The 16,892-nt window shown below is 50.4% G+C and overlaps 1 protein-coding gene across 3 annotated transcripts in view; it reads left to right on the plus strand.

The window, feature by feature from the left end:
* Positions 1-16,892, plus strand: part of CFAP61 (cilia and flagella associated protein 61) — a 106,747-nt gene that overhangs the window by 76,926 nt on the left and 12,929 nt on the right. For all 3 annotated transcript variants that reach the window (XM_062608109.1, XM_062608114.1, XM_062608121.1), the window contains 4 exons: positions 4,233-4,525; positions 8,738-9,065; positions 9,570-9,661; positions 11,880-12,085. In XM_062608109.1, the coding sequence (XP_062464093.1) occupies positions 4,233-4,525; positions 8,738-9,065; positions 9,570-9,661; positions 11,880-12,085 (919 nt within the window). The remainder of the gene's footprint in view (positions 1-4,232; positions 4,526-8,737; positions 9,066-9,569; positions 9,662-11,879; positions 12,086-16,892) is intronic.

Raw genomic sequence — 16,892 nt, forward strand, 5'->3', positions numbered from 1 at the left:
CACAGGGTGCCCAGAGAAGCTGTGGCTGCCCCATCCCTGGCAGTGTTCAAGGGCAGGTTGGACACAGGGGCTTGGAGCAAGCTGCTCCAGTGGAAGGGGTCCCTGCCCATGGCAGGGCTTGGAGCTGGAGGAGCTTTAAGGTCCCTTCAGCACAAACCAGGCTGGGATTCTGTGGTAATTTCATTATTGCTGCTGACTGGTGGTGTGGTGTAAAGCTGCAGATTTTCATTAGGGACCATCCTGTCTTCAGTTACAAGGTATATCCACAACTCCCAATGAGTCCATTCTGGAGGGACCTTTTGGAGACATGCTCTGTGGGAGATGTGACCCCTCTGTCCTCATGCTGCCTCTGGCTCTGGTTCCCCTTCGTTGCTCTTCCCACTTTGTGTTCTCTGGTGCTGCAGATGTAAGCTATGAAGAGTGCCCAGCTGGACAAGTCCTTCTCCACCAATCTCCATTTCTGTTCCTCCTCACCCTGCTTCTTTTTCCAGCTCTATTTGTTACGAACGTTGTTCTTCGCAGCTTGGTCATGGCTGCATCCAAGATCCCTGCTCTTTCTGAAAATGAGTCCACTTTTCAGCCCCTGGCCTCTTCTAGGGGCAGTAATAGGTGACAGGCTCATGGAGGTGCAGAGGCAGAGCTCCTGTGGAGCCCAGCAATTGATGTGGAAGTCCATCAGCTGTCTGCGGGCTGTGCTGCCGCTGCAGTGCGCTGGCCAAAGGTGGACGTTTGCCTTTACTTTTCACCTCTGAAATTCTCCAGATCAAGAGTTAGAGCTGGGTTTTCACTGAGCACCATGTACTGCTGCGTCCTGGGTGGGTGGAACTGGTGGGGGCTGGTTTGGGGGCTGTGAGTAGGGCAGGATCACCCCATACATGGCACGTGGTGGTGGCAGTGGTGTGTGCGCACTGTGGTGGAGCCACGGGGCTCCCGAGGGATGATGAGACCAAGGGTGGCTCCAAGAGCCATGTCTGCCACCGCCAGCTCCTCCTCCAGCTGCCGTGGGGCCCCAGTGGCAGGCTGGAAGCCTCTGTCCCGGACGGAATGGTGGCGGCTCCGGAAGGGCCTTTCCCTGATGAAACCCTGGAGCCTAATGCATGGAGCTGTCATAGCTGTCGTTGTGACTGATTGGAATCCAGCCCCTGTCAGCGCTGCGCTTTCCATGAAGATAAAAGTGGGATGGAAGGGAAGTAAGGAACAAAACTGCTTTAATGGCCCCAAATGGAGCAATTATTTTTTCTCTTTACCTAGAGATAGTTACTGCCTTATTAAAAGTGTGTTTGTGGGAATACTCTCGCATTAACATTCCAGTGCATGAATCACCGACCAGAGCCACTGATGCTGCAGCTAAAACTGGTTCTCTCCTGTAGCTTTTGCAAACTAAAGAGATTCGGGTCATGCTGGGGTCAGTGAAATCTTGAGCTTCCACTTGTGGAGGATGAATGAGCCCGCACTGCACAGCGCTGGCAGTCTAGCAATGACTGGTACAACTATTCTAACCAGCTTTATTTATGGCTGCTTTTTCCCATGGAAGATTATTACGTTTACTCGCAGATACATTTTCATGTAGTTAAATAATAAAAGCATGCTGAGGAACTGCTGTCTGTCCAGTGAACATAATTTCAGTCTGTAATGAATATCTGTAGTTCCTACACTACTAGCTCTGTAATCTAAAAAGCCACTAATATTGTAATAAGCAGAAACCATAAACTGCTGATTTACAGGTCAGTAAAGGAGCAATGGTTTCCTTCAGCTAATGTAGCTCTATTTGTTATTACCATATAAACCAGAATGTTAATTTTCCTTGGGAAATGCCAGGCTGGAATCTGATGTGATACACAAAATGCCAACATGGAACTGAGCGTGTGCCATGCAGCAACTGAGCTGCCCCTCAGGGAGCCTGGCTTTGCCCAATGGCAGAGGCACCTCAGGTGCCCAGACCTGCTGCTTGGAGCCAGAACCGACCTCTGCTAGGCTCTGAGTCTGGAGAACACCTCTCAGTCCCCTCTCCCAGCCATTGCATCCTCTTCAGATGCTCATGGTTTTCACTGGTTGGGAATGTGTAAATGATGTGGGGCTGTCAGCTCCACGTTCTTACTGCACTGTTAGCACATCAGATTACTAAATATGGGGGTATCAAAGTTTGAATTTCACCACTAGTCCTGCTTGTTCACTTCTTGCATTGCACCCTGCTGCAGCAGTGGGAAAAAAGGGTTAACCTTATGTCTTCCTTCTCTTCTGGTGCTCTCCTGAGGACAGTGCTGCCCACAGACAGACATCCTGCTGGGCATGCCACAGAAAGGGCTCTTTGGGCTTGGGAAGTCAGACTAGCAATGTACATATTGAAGGGAATTCCCATTATCATGTCTCATACATGTTCTGTGTTGCTTTTATGATTTCAGGTTAATACATTTGCAGGTAAAATCGTTCTGTCCCTCTGGGTGCTGGTGTGAACAGCAGAAATACGCTTCCTGTCATTCCTGAGCAGGTCTATCCATGGGGCAGTTCTTTCCTCTGGCAGTTAGGAAGAAGTATATTTATTTGTCAGCTACAAGTAGTCAAACGGATATGGACAAATAAAATAACCCTGTAGGCAGTCAAAGGGGAATAACAGAACATCTGTAAACAACCTTTATTAATATTGTTGGTTGCTGGAGCTTGTGGATGCTGTGCTTAGTATTGCCCTGTGTCTCATGCAGTAAAACATGGTCCCAGTGAAAGCAGGTTAGCCTATAAAATAATAAAATGTAGTTTATAGGGGATGCTACCACTTGGAGTGAGCATAAATACCAGTGCTGAGACAAACACACAAGCCAGTGGCATGAGGCACTCTTACCTGCTCATCACTGCTGGCTTCAGTGCCTTGCAGGGAAACACATGCTGCCAAAAGTCACACTCTGAGGAGTGTCGCCTCTCTGTCCCATTCTGGCTGCAGTCACTGCTCTGCAGTCACTGCTCTGGAGGCAGCTGCTGCTGCTGTCGGCAAAACGCTGTTCCTGAAACATCTTCTACAATTCTACACTGATTTTTCTTTAGAACATTCACAGAACCCCAGCCTGGTTTGTGTTGAAGGGACCTTAAAGCTCCTCCAGCTCCAACCCCTGCCACGGGGAGGGACCCCTTCCACTGGAGCAGCTTGCTCCAAGCCCCTGTGTCCAACCTGGCCTTGAGCACTGCCAGGGATGGGGCAGCCACAACTTCTCTGGGCACCCTGTGCCAGCGCCTCAGCACCCTCACAGGGAAGAGCTTCTGCCTAAGAGCTCATCTCAGTCTCCCCTCTGGCAGGTTCAAGCCATTCCCCTTGGCCTGTCCCTACAGGCCCTTGTCCCGAGCCCCTCTCCAGCTTTCCTGCAGCCCCTTCAGGCACTGGAGCTGCTCTCAGGTCTCCCCTTCAGGAGCCTTCTCTTCTCCAGGCTGCCCCAGCCCAGCTCTCTCAGCCTGGCTCCAGAGCAGAGCTGCTCCAGCCCTCGCAGCATCCCCATGGCCTCCTCTGGCCTCGCTCCAACAGCTCCACGTCCCTCTTGTGCTGCTGCCCCAGAGCTGGATCAGGGCTGCAGGGGGGTCTCCCCAGAGCCCAGCAGAGGGGCAGGATCCCCTCCCTGAGCTGCTGCTCACGCTCTGGGGGTGCAGCCCAGCACATGGGGGGGGTCTGGGCTCAAGCGCTCACTGAAGCCGGGTCATGGGGAGCTTCTTCTCACCCAACACCTCAAGTCCTCCTCAGGCTGCTCCATCCATTCTCCACCCAGCCTGTACCCAGTCCCTGTTTTCATACGTACTGGTCAGAAGCGTCCCTCAGGTTTGTGTTCTAAACTTGGTCTTCCCACAGTTTGTGGGGTTTCTCTGCATGAAGTGTTTCATTTGCTCCCGCTCATCCATCCAGCCGCCCCGTAAGGTATTTGAATGAGCAAAACTGAGGAGGGAGGGGAGAACAAAATGAAAATGCTGGGTTTTTTTCCTCCCTAGAGGATTTCCAATTAAAATAATTTGAAATCAGAGGGGCAGAGTGAATGTCATACTTGTATGTGAAGTACTTGCCTACTTTGTGGGATGTTTTGTACAGATTCTTCACTAAATTATCTTGCCTACTGTTGCTAGGTAACGCTGTTTGCTTCATAGCATCAGAGGAGTGAGAGGGTCACAGGGAGCAATTCCGTGGTATTATCATCCCAGTTACACTAATAAGGTTTTCATTGTACATCTTAGAAATTGTTCCCCTTTTTCTCTTCCCTCAGGGAACGTCATTGTCTATGGGAATACAATTGACATTTACACCACGGTAGAAGCCCTCTTGTCCCTCGGGATCGCTGGCTCCCGCATACACCTGGTGCAGCCTCCGCTCAGCTCCAACGTGACGTGCCTCAACAACAACGAGCTCGAAGGCGCCGTGGGGCAGGCACTGGTGGAGGCCGGCGTGTCGGTGCACTGGGACAGTGTCCTGGCACAGTGGGGCACAGGCAGTGACCCAGACCTCATCACATGTGCTTCCTTCACCACCAGCACAAAACCCTTCCAGCTGCAGTGCTCGGTAAGTGTGTGCTTCCGCTGGACTTCCATCAGTCTGGCTTTTTAAGGCGAAGGCCACCAAATTTAGACAGTTCCTCCTTGGTTTAGCTGTTTCCTCGTTGTCTGGAGCAGATTGAGCACTCGCTTGTTAGTCTAAAGGGTTGGCTTTTAAAAATCCAAACAAACCCATCTCTGTACCCTGCCTGATGTGGATCACAATGTATTAAAGTCACCTGGCTCACAAGTAGTCGTTCACTGCTGAGTGACAAATACTCCTAATTCATTTTCTGAACAATTCCAGAAATCCTTTTATCATTTAAATTTGCAGTTCCTCCTGCCTATAGTTCTGTGCATTTGATTAAGTCACAATAGAAGCCAAAAAGGGTAGAGGCCTGCTGTGTAATGCAATCAAAATGTGTTTTAAACACATCTTTCTCCCCCTACATCCCTGGCTGTGCGTTTGCTCATCTATGGGATCAGTGCCTTATCTAAGCAAATTAATGTGCACACTCTCTGCTGTGGCCCTTCTTTGGGTTTGGTGCTTTCCTGATGGGCTGGTTTTCACCATTGGGGTAACCCACGTGCTTGTGACAGAGCCACATCAAACCCGCACCTGCCGGGACCCATCCGGCTCCCTGCGCGCTTCCCTGGCGGAGTCCTGCAGTCCTGGGAGGGAAGAGCTGCGTGCATCCCCGGCAGGGCTCCCCTCGCTGGAAGCTCTCGGTCACGGGGCTTTCCCAGTCCTTTTCTTTTGTAACACATGGATAGCGAAGCCCTTCCTGGTGGAGTGAAGACCTTGCAAAGCCATTTGCTGGCAGTCTCCTGACTTTGCTCTCCGCATCAGCAGTGACGTTCCTCACTCCCTCCTCATATGTCCCTGTTCAGTTTCTCTCCTCTTTCCCTAAAATCCCTCTCCACAGAGATCTCCATGCGGTTCTTGTTCTTGTGAGTGGATATCCACCCACCACCTACCACCAGCCCATCTCTTTACCCATCACCTTTGGGTCAGGCCTCACAGAGCAGCCTCCGCCGGGAGCGGGCTGTGCTCGGGCCTTCAGTGCTCTCAGCCAACATCATCTCTTGGCTGGCAGCTCGGGGGGAGCTTGATCTGTAGAGTCCTGCAGGGTGGAACAGCAGGAGAAAATCCCTCCCTGCCTGCCCCCTGCTTGCCTCCCTGCCTGCCCCCTGCCTGCCCCCTGCCCCTCTGCCTCCCTGCCTGCCCCCTGCCCCTCTGCCTCCCTGCCTGCCTCCCTGCCTGCCCCCTGCCCCTCTGCCTCCCTGCCTGCCTCCCTGCCTGCCCCCTGCCCCTCTGCCTCCCTGCCTGCCCCCTGCACCTCTGCCTCCCTGCCTGCCTCCCTGCCTGCCCCCTGCCCCTCTGCCTCCCTGCCTGCCCCCTGCCTGCCCCCTGCCCCTCTGCCTCCCTGCCTGCCCCCTGCCTGCCCCCTGCACCTCTGCCTCCCTGCCTGCCTCCCTGCCTGCCCCCTGCCCCTCTGCCTCCCTGCCTGCCCCCTGCACCTCTGCCTCCCTGCCTGCCCCCTGCCCCTCTGCCTCCCTGCCTGCCCCCTGCCCCTCTGCCTCCCTGCCTGCCCCCTGCCCCTCTGCCTCCCTGCCTGCCTCCCTCCCTGCCCCCTGCCCCTCTGCCTCCCTGCCTCCTTGCCTCCCCCTCTGCCTCCCTGCCTGCCTCCGGGCTGACAGATGGCTCCCAGCCTGGAGCCCGCTGCCGTCCCCTCCCCTCCCCTCGGTGACACGGCTGCTGTGAGCAGCACTGGGGCTGGGTGGTCCTCGTGCCCGCGCGGGCAGAGCTTCCCTGCTTTGGGATGCTGTGGATGGGTGCAATCCCCTGACCTGTACGTACTGCCTTGCAAAAAGCCCAGCAGCTCCAGCTCCCCTGCTGCCTGGCTCTGCCACACCAGCGTTGCTGGCATTCCCAGACCTCTTTTCCCTCCTCTCCTGTGCTTTTTTTTCTAGTCGGGAGCATCTGGCACTTGCCCTCAGCCCCCAGGGACGCTGTTTGGTGGGATAATCAGGTAATGCCTTTACCCGGGTCACAACTGCCTCCTCCCCGAGGCTGGTGCTGAGGGCAGAACGTGTTACTGCTGCTGGTTTGCCCTCATATGGTTTTCTTGGGCTGGTCAGGGTGAAGGCAGCGAGGTGACGTGTGCTGTTTCACCCTTTCCCCAGCCTGTACAGTGGTATTTCTTGATGGTGGACAGCAACAGTCAGCTTGCGTTGTATAACAATTTTAAAAGCTGAGGGCACTGACGAAAGGGAGAGCTCTTTGTAAAGGCTCTGAAGCTGCACAAACTGTATTGTACCAGTGAGGTGGTCAGTCTTCATCTGCACCCCTTGCAGACCATGGTCTTGTTCAGAGCATCTCTCAACCTTGTCACTCTTACTGCTTTCAACCCTCAGTGTCCAGTGTGCACTCTTGTTTTACCCTGGTTTTGGGACACTTGTTCTGGCAGCCTCCTGTTTATCCTTTGGAAGAGGCAACTGCAAAGATGCTGCTCACAGTTGTATCTTCTCCCGCTTCTGCTGTCTGTGGTGCTCAGATGGGGGTGAGGGCCTAGGGCAGGGGCTCTTCTGTGTGTGCCCCCTGGCTCCAAGCTGCAGTGACCCAACCTCCCTTCCCTGCTGCTCATTTCTCGCGTTTCAGAGCTGAGCACCTCCAGGTGATGCAGGTTTTACCTTCCGCAGCACTCTTGTCCTCGGGGACCGCGTGTTTGGCTCCAGGTTTCAGACGCTCCTTTCAGGCAGCGCAGACAACCGGATAAAGCACATACCCAGGCAGGGATCAGGTGTGCGTGGCTCTCACTCTCCTCCCTGGTGGTGCCTTGCGGAGCAGACACAAGGCTGTGCAGGGTGTGAGAGCGGCTCCTCAGGCATCCCTCGCCCGGCAGCGCGGGCTGCCTGTGCATCTGTTCCACGCAGCGACACCGCCGGCCCCGCAGCGCTGCCGCTCAGCTCCTGTCCTGGGACATGGGGCTGGGCTGCTTCCCCGTGTCCCAGAAGAGGCGCTGTGCAGGTGCCACGGGAGGACAAAGGACGGGAATTATCAGCGCTTTCTTCTCTGAGACTCAGAGGAGGACTTGAAGGATTTAGGGGGATTTTCTTTCAATGACTTTGAAATCTTCCCGTGGGGAAGATGAGCTCATGGAGTCAGTAGATGCTGGTCCTGAGACAAATCCCTACCTCAGGGCCACTTCAGACAGCCCAGGCAGTGTTACCCAAGAACAGAAGTCGCATCTCTTTTTAGACCCACAAAACAAACCACAGTGAATGGGTATCTGCTCATCACCAGACTCAGTAAGTGAGTGCCAGATGTACCAAGGACTTTACAGACAGACACAGCCTTCCCTGGGCTGGCACGGGTGATGTACAGGGATCTGGTGTCCATCTAGACCCGTGCCCTGTCTCCGGGAGTGGCCCAGCAGTCCCAGGCAGCAAGGGAGTACAGATCAGTATTTGCTTTGCCTCCCAGAGCAAGTGTTAACCAGATCTGGAGCAGTTAGAGATGTCTTTCAGTCCTGACAAAGTCTGGATAGGCTTTCCAAAATGGACATCACTATCAAGGATAACAGATGCGAATGCTTTCCTTTTCATGCGGGTACTCAGTCCTTTTGTACCCCTCTCAAACCCCTTGGCCTCCACAGCTTCCACTGGAGTTCTGCTGCTGTGGTCTGAGTGGGGATGACATTGCCCCCGAATGATTTTCATTTCCTCTCTCCCATTTCACTGAAGGTCGCTGTGCTGGGTGCCAGGGTGACGTGGTTTGGTGGCAAAGAGTCAGGCACAACAGTTGAAAACTGGTTTATAAGATGCAGTTAAGATGCAGAGTACACTGTCCTTTCTTATTTCTTAGCTTTTTGGTTTCGCTTTTCTTTGAAAGAAAAGAAAAGCTTCAAGTCTGTTCCATAAGCTCACACTAACACAGACCTGCACAACCACTCAGGCTGTTCCACACAGTTACTGTTAGTTTTTAAAAGAAAGCTCCTCTGGTAACCAGAAGTAGATGAGTCCAGTTCAGTAATTCTCCTCACTACTGTTGGGTTGATTTGAGTAGTTGTAACTCCTGCGTCAGAAGGATTTTTCTGTGTCTATAAAAATCATACTTTATTTTATGTTCGTGTTTTTTAAGATACATAATGTTCAACATGAAAAGCGGGTTTTGGTTTATGAAAAGAGCCAGTAACTGATGTGTAATAACCTCCACTTATTTACATCTCTTTTCCAGGCATTTTTTAGCTTTGCCTACAGGACGGTGGATTATGAAACCTTTAAGGCAATTAATGATGCTTGCCTGGTTTTTGATGGGAGACTTGTGATCGATACCAAATTCTGCACTAATGATGTGAGCATCAGGGCTGCAGGTCCCTTAACAAAGTACTCCAGGAGATACTATGTAGATGAGTGGACACACAGCAGCTTCAGTTCAAAAGAGATTGGCTTTGAGCTCGCTGCATCAATGCTGAGTCTCCTGGATCTAACCCCTCAGCCCTCTTCTGTGGCATCAGAAGGCACAGACAGACTCATTCCCACATACAAAGGGTGCAAAATTAAAGGTATGTCCAACTGGATTCTCTCATACTTTCGTACCCTTCTTGGTGTTTGTGTTTTTTATCTAACCAAGGTAGCTCCACCTCACCCAAGCTGTCATCTCATGGCAGTGAAGCTCTCAAAGTTCCTTATCTAGTCAGTGGAGAGAGGTGAGTTGCACTAAAAGCTTACACTGCTTTAGTAGTTTTGCTACTAACAAGCCCAGTTTTGTTTTCACTTACATTGCAGTAAACATGGAGTGTTTCCAGTGAAACCCAGTGTCTTTATTCCAAGTTCAAGATCAATAAAACTATAACCAGAACTTTCCAGTGTGTGGCTGCTGCACCCATATGTGTAAGAGCACCCAAGAACATTTATAACACGAAGTCCACCAAAACAAAATAAGTTCCTGGTCCTATTTTTAGAGTCATTTAGTAAAGAGACAAACAAAAAGAGATGAAGGAGAGCAAACAAATACTTTATTTTTCTTTGCTTGTGATTTAATTAATCTTCTATTTCCCTCCTGGCAGGAGGTGTTCTTCCTGGAGGCTATCACTACTTGCATATTGCCAAACCAGGAATCCCCATCCGCCTGGACTTGGAACTTTCCCTGTGTGATCATGTAAGTTGCAGTACTGAACTTTCCTTTGTTTTGTCCTCCATTTGGGAAGATGTCCTTATTTAGGATGGCACAGGTACCTGCACAGGCACCACACACCTTGGTCTCTGTAAAGTGGACATAGGACATGATCAGCTGAGATTCACTAAAATACCCTTTCAGCCTTAGTGCTTAACCTCTTTCCTCCCTGCAGTAAGGGGCTAGAGATGCATGAGTGTAATCATGGAGATGATAAACCTGTGTGGTCTGTCAGTGAAACGGGGTTGGTTTGTAGAGCAGTAGGGAAAGGATGTGTTCTGGAAGGGGTGCTCTGTACTTCACTGGCAGAAAGTAGCTGGTGCTGCAGCCGTGAGAGTTGTCTCATGGTGGGGAAGCACTTCACACAGCTGGGCTGCACAGGAGATTGTCCCATGATACCAGTGAAGAGACACTTCTCCTACAGGAGAACCTGACTTGTGAAACAAGAGTAGGACAAGATTCACGTCTTTTAAAGCCAGAGAGGACCATTCACCTCGACAAGCCCCCATTCATGCAGATCATACCTTTTTCCTCAGGGATTTCTGCATCAAGCCCATTCTTGTAGTTCATCTAAAGAGTGGCTTTTAAAAGACTACTTCAGTGTTGATTCTAGAACTCAAGCAAAAATGGTCCATGGAAAGAAATGATTTTGTTTAAAAAGGAATCCATGCTCTGGGGGCAGGAATCGAAGCATGGCTCACCTTGTTTCCCAGCTTTGCAGATCAAGAAGAGCTGGCCAAAGCAGCATGTACTGGGAAGCAGAAAGGACTATCAGGGAGTGAAAAACTGGCTTTATCATTCCAGATTGCTAGAACATGGTCAGAATTGTTCTGCTGCAGCTTTGCTTACCTGCTCTCTGAAAAGGGAATATCTCCACAGCCACTCCAGGAACTTCAAGTAAATCCTGAAAGAATTTCCTGAGGAAGGAGTAAGCGAAGGCAGTGAGATGTATTAGCAGAGAGATGTGGAAGTAACAAAGGGGACTGTAGCCTAGCAACAGGTCTCAGAAATGGATAAAACTGGAACATGAATACAGCTTCAAGCTATTTGATCATCCCACTGCAATGTGAGGTCTGAAGCAAATCTTTACATTTGTGGCTTTTAAGTGATTGATTTCAGCAGCTGAACCTAAATACCGCAGTTTGAGCATCAACACCCACCATTATTAGTCTTTTATTGATAGGAGAGTTGGTGGCAGCCCTTACTCAAATTAGCAGGAGGGAGTCATGGAGAGCAATTCTAAATCAATATACATGTGTGTCTATGTGTGTGTGTATGTACATATATACACACACATGCTCATACACGTGTATTTTTTAGAGGCAGTAGTAATTCACTATTTGAAAGGTGGAAACATCCCAAGAGATCAAGCCCAGCCTCCTTCAGCTGTGGGCAAGCATCTAGTGCACAGTGCATGTAGAAAACATTGAAGTTTGCTTTAGAACTGACCAGGAACCTTCCTGTATTTCTTCCTTTGTTGGAGGTCACACCTCTGACTATGGAAAACTTCTACACAAAGCCAAAATGCTTAACTGGTGTGTGATAAGCCTTTGAGTTGTAATGTTGAAGTCTGCTTGGAGCTGGTTAATGTGGTTGTGCCAACCCTCTGCCTGCAATGGCATAGTTTCTATGATGTGCCATTTGGACTCTGGACATATACTGTTTGTATATACATATATGAAAATATATGCATAGTTATAAATCAGGAGAGGGAGTACAGGAACACCCCTGTGTTCTTCATACGTCAGGTACTATCCTATAGGAAACTACAGCACACACGTCTGCAGTAATGCAGAGTCTGCAGAATAAAGTGGCATGAATAAAGATCAATTCAGCTGCTGAAACAGGCACCTCCTGTTGCCTGGGGACCCCAGCTGCTGCACCAGGAGGTCCCAGGTCCCCCTGGCTCCTGTGTCCCAAGTGCAGGTGCACCCCATGGTGTCTGGAATGGCACTGGGGGCTGGCAGCACAGCCCACCTGCCCGTACGCTGCAGTTTGTGTGCAGTTACCAAGGCCTAACCCGCACAGGAAGTGTTTGCATCCAAACTGCAGCGAAGCACCTTGTTGGATAAAGGCTGTTGCCAAAAAAAGGGCTGTGGATTTTCAGAAGTGGTAAATACCAGCAGGGGAGCCCTGCCCTCTGCGTGTGCCCACTCTGGGGTTCGTTCCACCTCTACAGCTTCCCTTGTGTGTTCTGTTCCAGGGGATGGAGATCATCACCGGAGAGGCAAGAGAAGGGAATTACTTCAGGATGCATATCAACAAATACAGCATGGTCGATGGCATCACCTGCTTTTCAAAGGAACCCTTTCCTGCCTCCAACTACATCTGCTTGTATGGCCAGCATGAGCGTCTTCTCAACGATCTCTGCTATCGTTGGAACCAAGGGCAGATTACAGACCTCTACAGGTGAGAGAAACCCAACATTGTTCATCACATCCACATTCTGACAGAACTGTAGGCTTAGTTTATTATGGCTTCTGCCTGTTTTCTCTTAGAGCAAAAAATAGGTTTATAAGAGTATTTTCTACTATTGGGCAAAATTCTCAGTGGCAGTGCAAGCCCTGGAGAGCTTCCTGCACAGGGCTGTGTGACTGAGATCTGCTGAGAGAAGGAGAAGTGGTTTCTCAACCACCCTTCATCTGAAAGAGCATCTCAGCATCTTGATAACTTTTGCTTAGAATATTCAGTAGGTTTGACTCATTAAGCTGAACCTGACCAGTCCTTTTCTGCTGAAGATTCATAGTCAGAAGTCACTTTTAAAAGAGGATGTTTTTATCACTTTGAATGACATTTATGAATTACATTTTAAATCACTCATGATGACTGTCACACTCACAACGTGCCTGAGCATCTGGTGATAAAACCAACGATGAAGTTTATCCTCTAGACAGTGTTCTGTATGTAAGTGAGGTATTTAAGTGAATTCTGCAGCTGGAGGCTGTGTCAGGACTCTATTTAGTGGAGGTTCCTCATTCACCTTGCAGGACTTCTCCCACCATGGCGCAGGTCCTGCAGTGTTCTGAGGTGCTTCCCTCTGCCCGCTGTGCCCACAGCAGCGCAGCAGTTGGTGGGCTCCGTGTCCCAAGGCAGGTCTGCAGGAGGTGGGAGGGACTGAAGAGCTGTTTCTAGCAAGATTTATGTGCCACCTCCTCTGAGATGATTCTTCATTGCCTTTGGAAATGAAAACTTGATTAAGGAGGTTATTACAGAGAGGCCTATCTGGGAAACACAATCTAGCACATCTTTAATCTGCTACTGCTTCTCCAGAATTTCATAGCTTAAAAAAATGACCTGGCCTAAAAACTCAGACTTGGTTGGTTCCTTTTGCCTCAGTGCAAACAAGTGCTTTGGAAGTCAAGCTTGGTTAAAACAAACACAAAACCCCAACCCAGCCTTGAGTTTCATTCATAGAAAGATTCGCAGAATGCCTTGAGCGTGTAACTGAAACAGGAGGCAAAGAAGAATTTGCTGATACATCCTATTTTGATTTTCCTTCTAAAACATCCCTCACAAGTGGTGGACTGGGAACCTGCATTGTCACAGATGGAGAAGTGAAGCACCCACACAACCTGGGATGGTTCAGAGACAGAAAGCCAAGCACAGAAGCAAATGGATTTATGTCATGATGCAGAGCTGATAGTGGTGTCCTAAAAGTCTCCAGCTTGGATTCGTTGTATTTGTAACTGGTGTGAAGAAAGACATAAATGGTAGCAGAGTTTCCATAGTAAGCACTGTTATTTAGGTAACAGTTTGTACAAGTTTGCTGTACAGGATGTGCCGTGCTCCAAAAGAAACTGCATCATAACAGTGATCTGCTGGTCAAAAACTCTGTAGAACGAAGCACCTGATCTCTTGAGACAGGGGCTGAAGAGCCTTTGGCTTCTGTACCTCCTCCTCTGGCTTCTGCCCTTCCGCTGGTCCAGTGTCACAGAGCTGCAGAGAGCACGGGTGAGGAGCTGTGCACTGCTCAGACAGGGAAGTGCAAGTGTCTGCTGGAAGCAGAGGAGGGGGCACCCGGCCAAGCCCCTCGGTTAACAGCAGAGGGATGCTTTGTGAGCCGTATTTTGGGAGCAGTGGTGTCGGCTGCATCCCTGAGGGTGAGCTCCCTGGAAAGGACTTGTCCATCATATTTGAGAAATCCTGGCAGTCAGGTGAAATTCCCGATGGCTGGAAAAAGGGAAATATAACCCCCATTTTCAAGAAGGGGAAAATGAATGACCCGGGGAATTACAGAGCAGTCAGTCTCACCTCTGCCTGGCAGCATCTGGGAGCAGATTCTCCTGGCAGGCATGCTAAGGCACATGAAAATCAACAAGGTGCTTGGTGACAGCCAGCATGGCTTCACTGAGGGGAAATCCTGCCTGACCAATTTGGTGGCCTTCTATGATGGGGCCACGGAACTGATGGACAGGGGTAGAGCAGTTGATGTCATCTACCTGGACTTGTGCAAAGCATTCGACACTGTCCCACACGACATCCTTGGCTCTAAATTGGAGAGACATCAATTTGATGGATGGACCACTCGGTGGATAAAGAACTGGCTGGATGGCCGCACGCAAAGAGTTGTGGTCAATGGCTCAATGTCCGGCTGGAGACCAGTAACGAGTGGTGTCCCTCAGGGATCGGTGTTGGGACCGGGTTTGTTTAACATCTTTATCGCTGCCATGGACAGTGGGATTGAGTGCGCCCTCAGCGAGTTGGCCGATGACACCGAGCTGTGTGGTTCGGTTGATACCCTGGAGGGAAGGAATGCCATCCAGAGGGACCTCGACACGCTTGTGAGGTGGGCTGATGCCAACCTCATGAAGTTTAACCATGCCAAGTGCAAGGTCCTACACCTGGGTCGGAGCAATCCCAGGCACAGCTACAGGTTGGGCAGAGAAGAGATTCAGAGCAGCCCAAGGAGAAGGACTTTGGGGGTGTTGGTTGATGAGAAAATGAACATGAGCCGGCTTCAGTGTGCGCTCACAGCCCAGAAAGCAACCGTATCCTGGGCTGCATCAAAAGGAGCGTGACCAGCAGGTCCAAGGAGGTGATCCTGCCCCTCTGCTCTGCTCTTGTGAGACCTCACCTGGAGCATTGTGTGCAGTTCTGGTGTCCTCAACATAAAAAGGACATGGAACTGTTGGAACAAGTCCAGAGGAGGCCACGAGGATGATCAGGGGCTGGAGCACCTCCTGTATGAAGACAGGCTGAGGAAGTTGGGGCTGTTCAGCCTGGAGAAGAGAAGGCTGCGTGGAGACTTCATAGCAGTCTTCCAGTATCTGAAGGGGGGCTATGGGGATGCTGGGGAGGGACTCTTCATTAGGGACTGTAGTGACAGGACAAGGGGTAACGGGTTAAAACTTAAACAGGCGAAGTTTAGGTTGGATATAAGGAGGAAATTCTTTCCTGTGAGGGTGCTGAGGCACTGGAATGGGTTGCCCAGGGAGGTTGTGAATGCTCCATCCCTGGCAGTGTTCAAGGCCAGGTTGGACGAGGTCTTGGGTGATATGATTTAGTGTGAGGTGTCCCTGCCCACAGCAGGGGGGTTGGAACTGGATGATCTTAAGGTCCTTTCCAACCCTAACTATTCTGTGGTTCTATGATTCTATTCTATGAAGGTATCCCTGCCACGGGCAGGGGTTGGAGCTGGAGGAGCTTTAAGGTCCCTTCAACCCAAACCAGGCTGGGATTCTATGATAAGCCCAAACCTCAACTATGAGGTTTAAGAGTTTCTTGGACAAAAATGTCTCTTTATAGATTTCACTTCAGGAGACCTTTGTATGCCTCTGCTGAGTGTGGAACTTGTGAATTACTGCTGCTACAGGGATTGATCTTGATTTCTAGACAATGTTGGGTTTGCTTTACAAGAGAGGAGCAGCACACAGCAAATGGCAAGTTCACATAAACAGTATATTGTCAATAAGTGTGAAGCAGAAACTGAGGGAGGATGACACAACTGTATAAGACACAGGCTAAGACAACAGATCATTTTCCTGCCTCATCACAGCTGATGCTGATCAGCTAATGCATCCTGAGCACTGGAAGAAACTCAATATTCAGGTTGTGGTGAGGCATCATCAGTCTTTTCCATGGTGTGCCAATATGCAGACACAACTGTGACCCAAGCTTTCCTATCAGCCACAAATGCTGCCAGACACTGAACGCACTCTTTGCCCAGATGTGCTCACAGTGCCAGCTGTTCTGTGTGCTAGCACGTTTCACATCAGCATCAACATCTGGAGGAATAAATCATCTTGCTTTGGGACCTCTGCCTGCAGCACAGCTAGCAGGACTTGCCTGGCCTCCACAAAACCAGCGTTAGTTCCCTTGCCCACTGCTGGGTGCGTAGCCCAGCCAGGGACCTCGGTGCAGCTCCACTTGTGTGCACCCTTCATAGCTGCACCCGCAGGTCTGGAAGAGGTGAGACATTGACTTCTGAATGGACAGGTTGTTCCTTCAGGAGAGGAACTCAGAATGCATTGCCCCCCTTGTTGCCACGATCGTGGTGGGATCCCCATGCACTGCACAAGCTGATTACAGGAAAGGTCAAGTTCAAAACTCCCCAGCGACTTCACAAACCTCAGTGGAGATGAAGACCCCGGTGCTGATCTGTGAACAGGAGAAGTCAGGGCAGTCAGCACAGGGAGTCCGAGAGGTGCAGCTCTGCCCTCAGCTCCTGCAGCACCGCTCGTGTGAGCTGCTCCCCGTGCTCAGGGCGCCTGCTCAGGGTCCTCACAGGCACCGTGCCCTGCACGTCTGCGTGGCCTGGCCAGGATCCCTGGGGTGCCACAGAGGGACACCCTCATCAGCCCCCACCGCATCTCCTGAGCTTCTCTTAATGAGTGCTGATGGGCTAATTTTGGACCTGTCTTTTACAGCCTTTAGATGTGGATGTTGTTTGGGATCTTTTGCCTCATTATTTTCTCTCACCTCTCATTAGCCTGTGGCAAAATTCCTGAATTACAGTTGCCAGGTTTTTCTTACCCGGTTATTTTATTGCCTCCAGCCCTGCTTTTCATCTTCTTTATACCTTATCTTTAGATAGGTTTGGTCCTTCTCTTCTTCCTCTTTGGTCATTTGAATGAAATCACAGATGCTGCTCTTTAATCCTTGTTTGCTTGTTTCTTCCAGTGCTTGTACATGCACGCACACACACACACACACACGTGTGTGTTCCCGTTCACATCAGTCCTGGTATGTCTGTTACAAATGTCTGTACTATAAGGAG

This window comes from Pezoporus occidentalis, unplaced genomic scaffold (genome assembly GCF_034315485.1).
Source record: "Pezoporus occidentalis ecotype Australia unplaced genomic scaffold, CSIRO_AGI_Poc_V1 ctg10, whole genome shotgun sequence".
Classification (NCBI taxonomy): domain Eukaryota; kingdom Metazoa; phylum Chordata; class Aves; order Psittaciformes; family Psittacidae; genus Pezoporus; species Pezoporus occidentalis.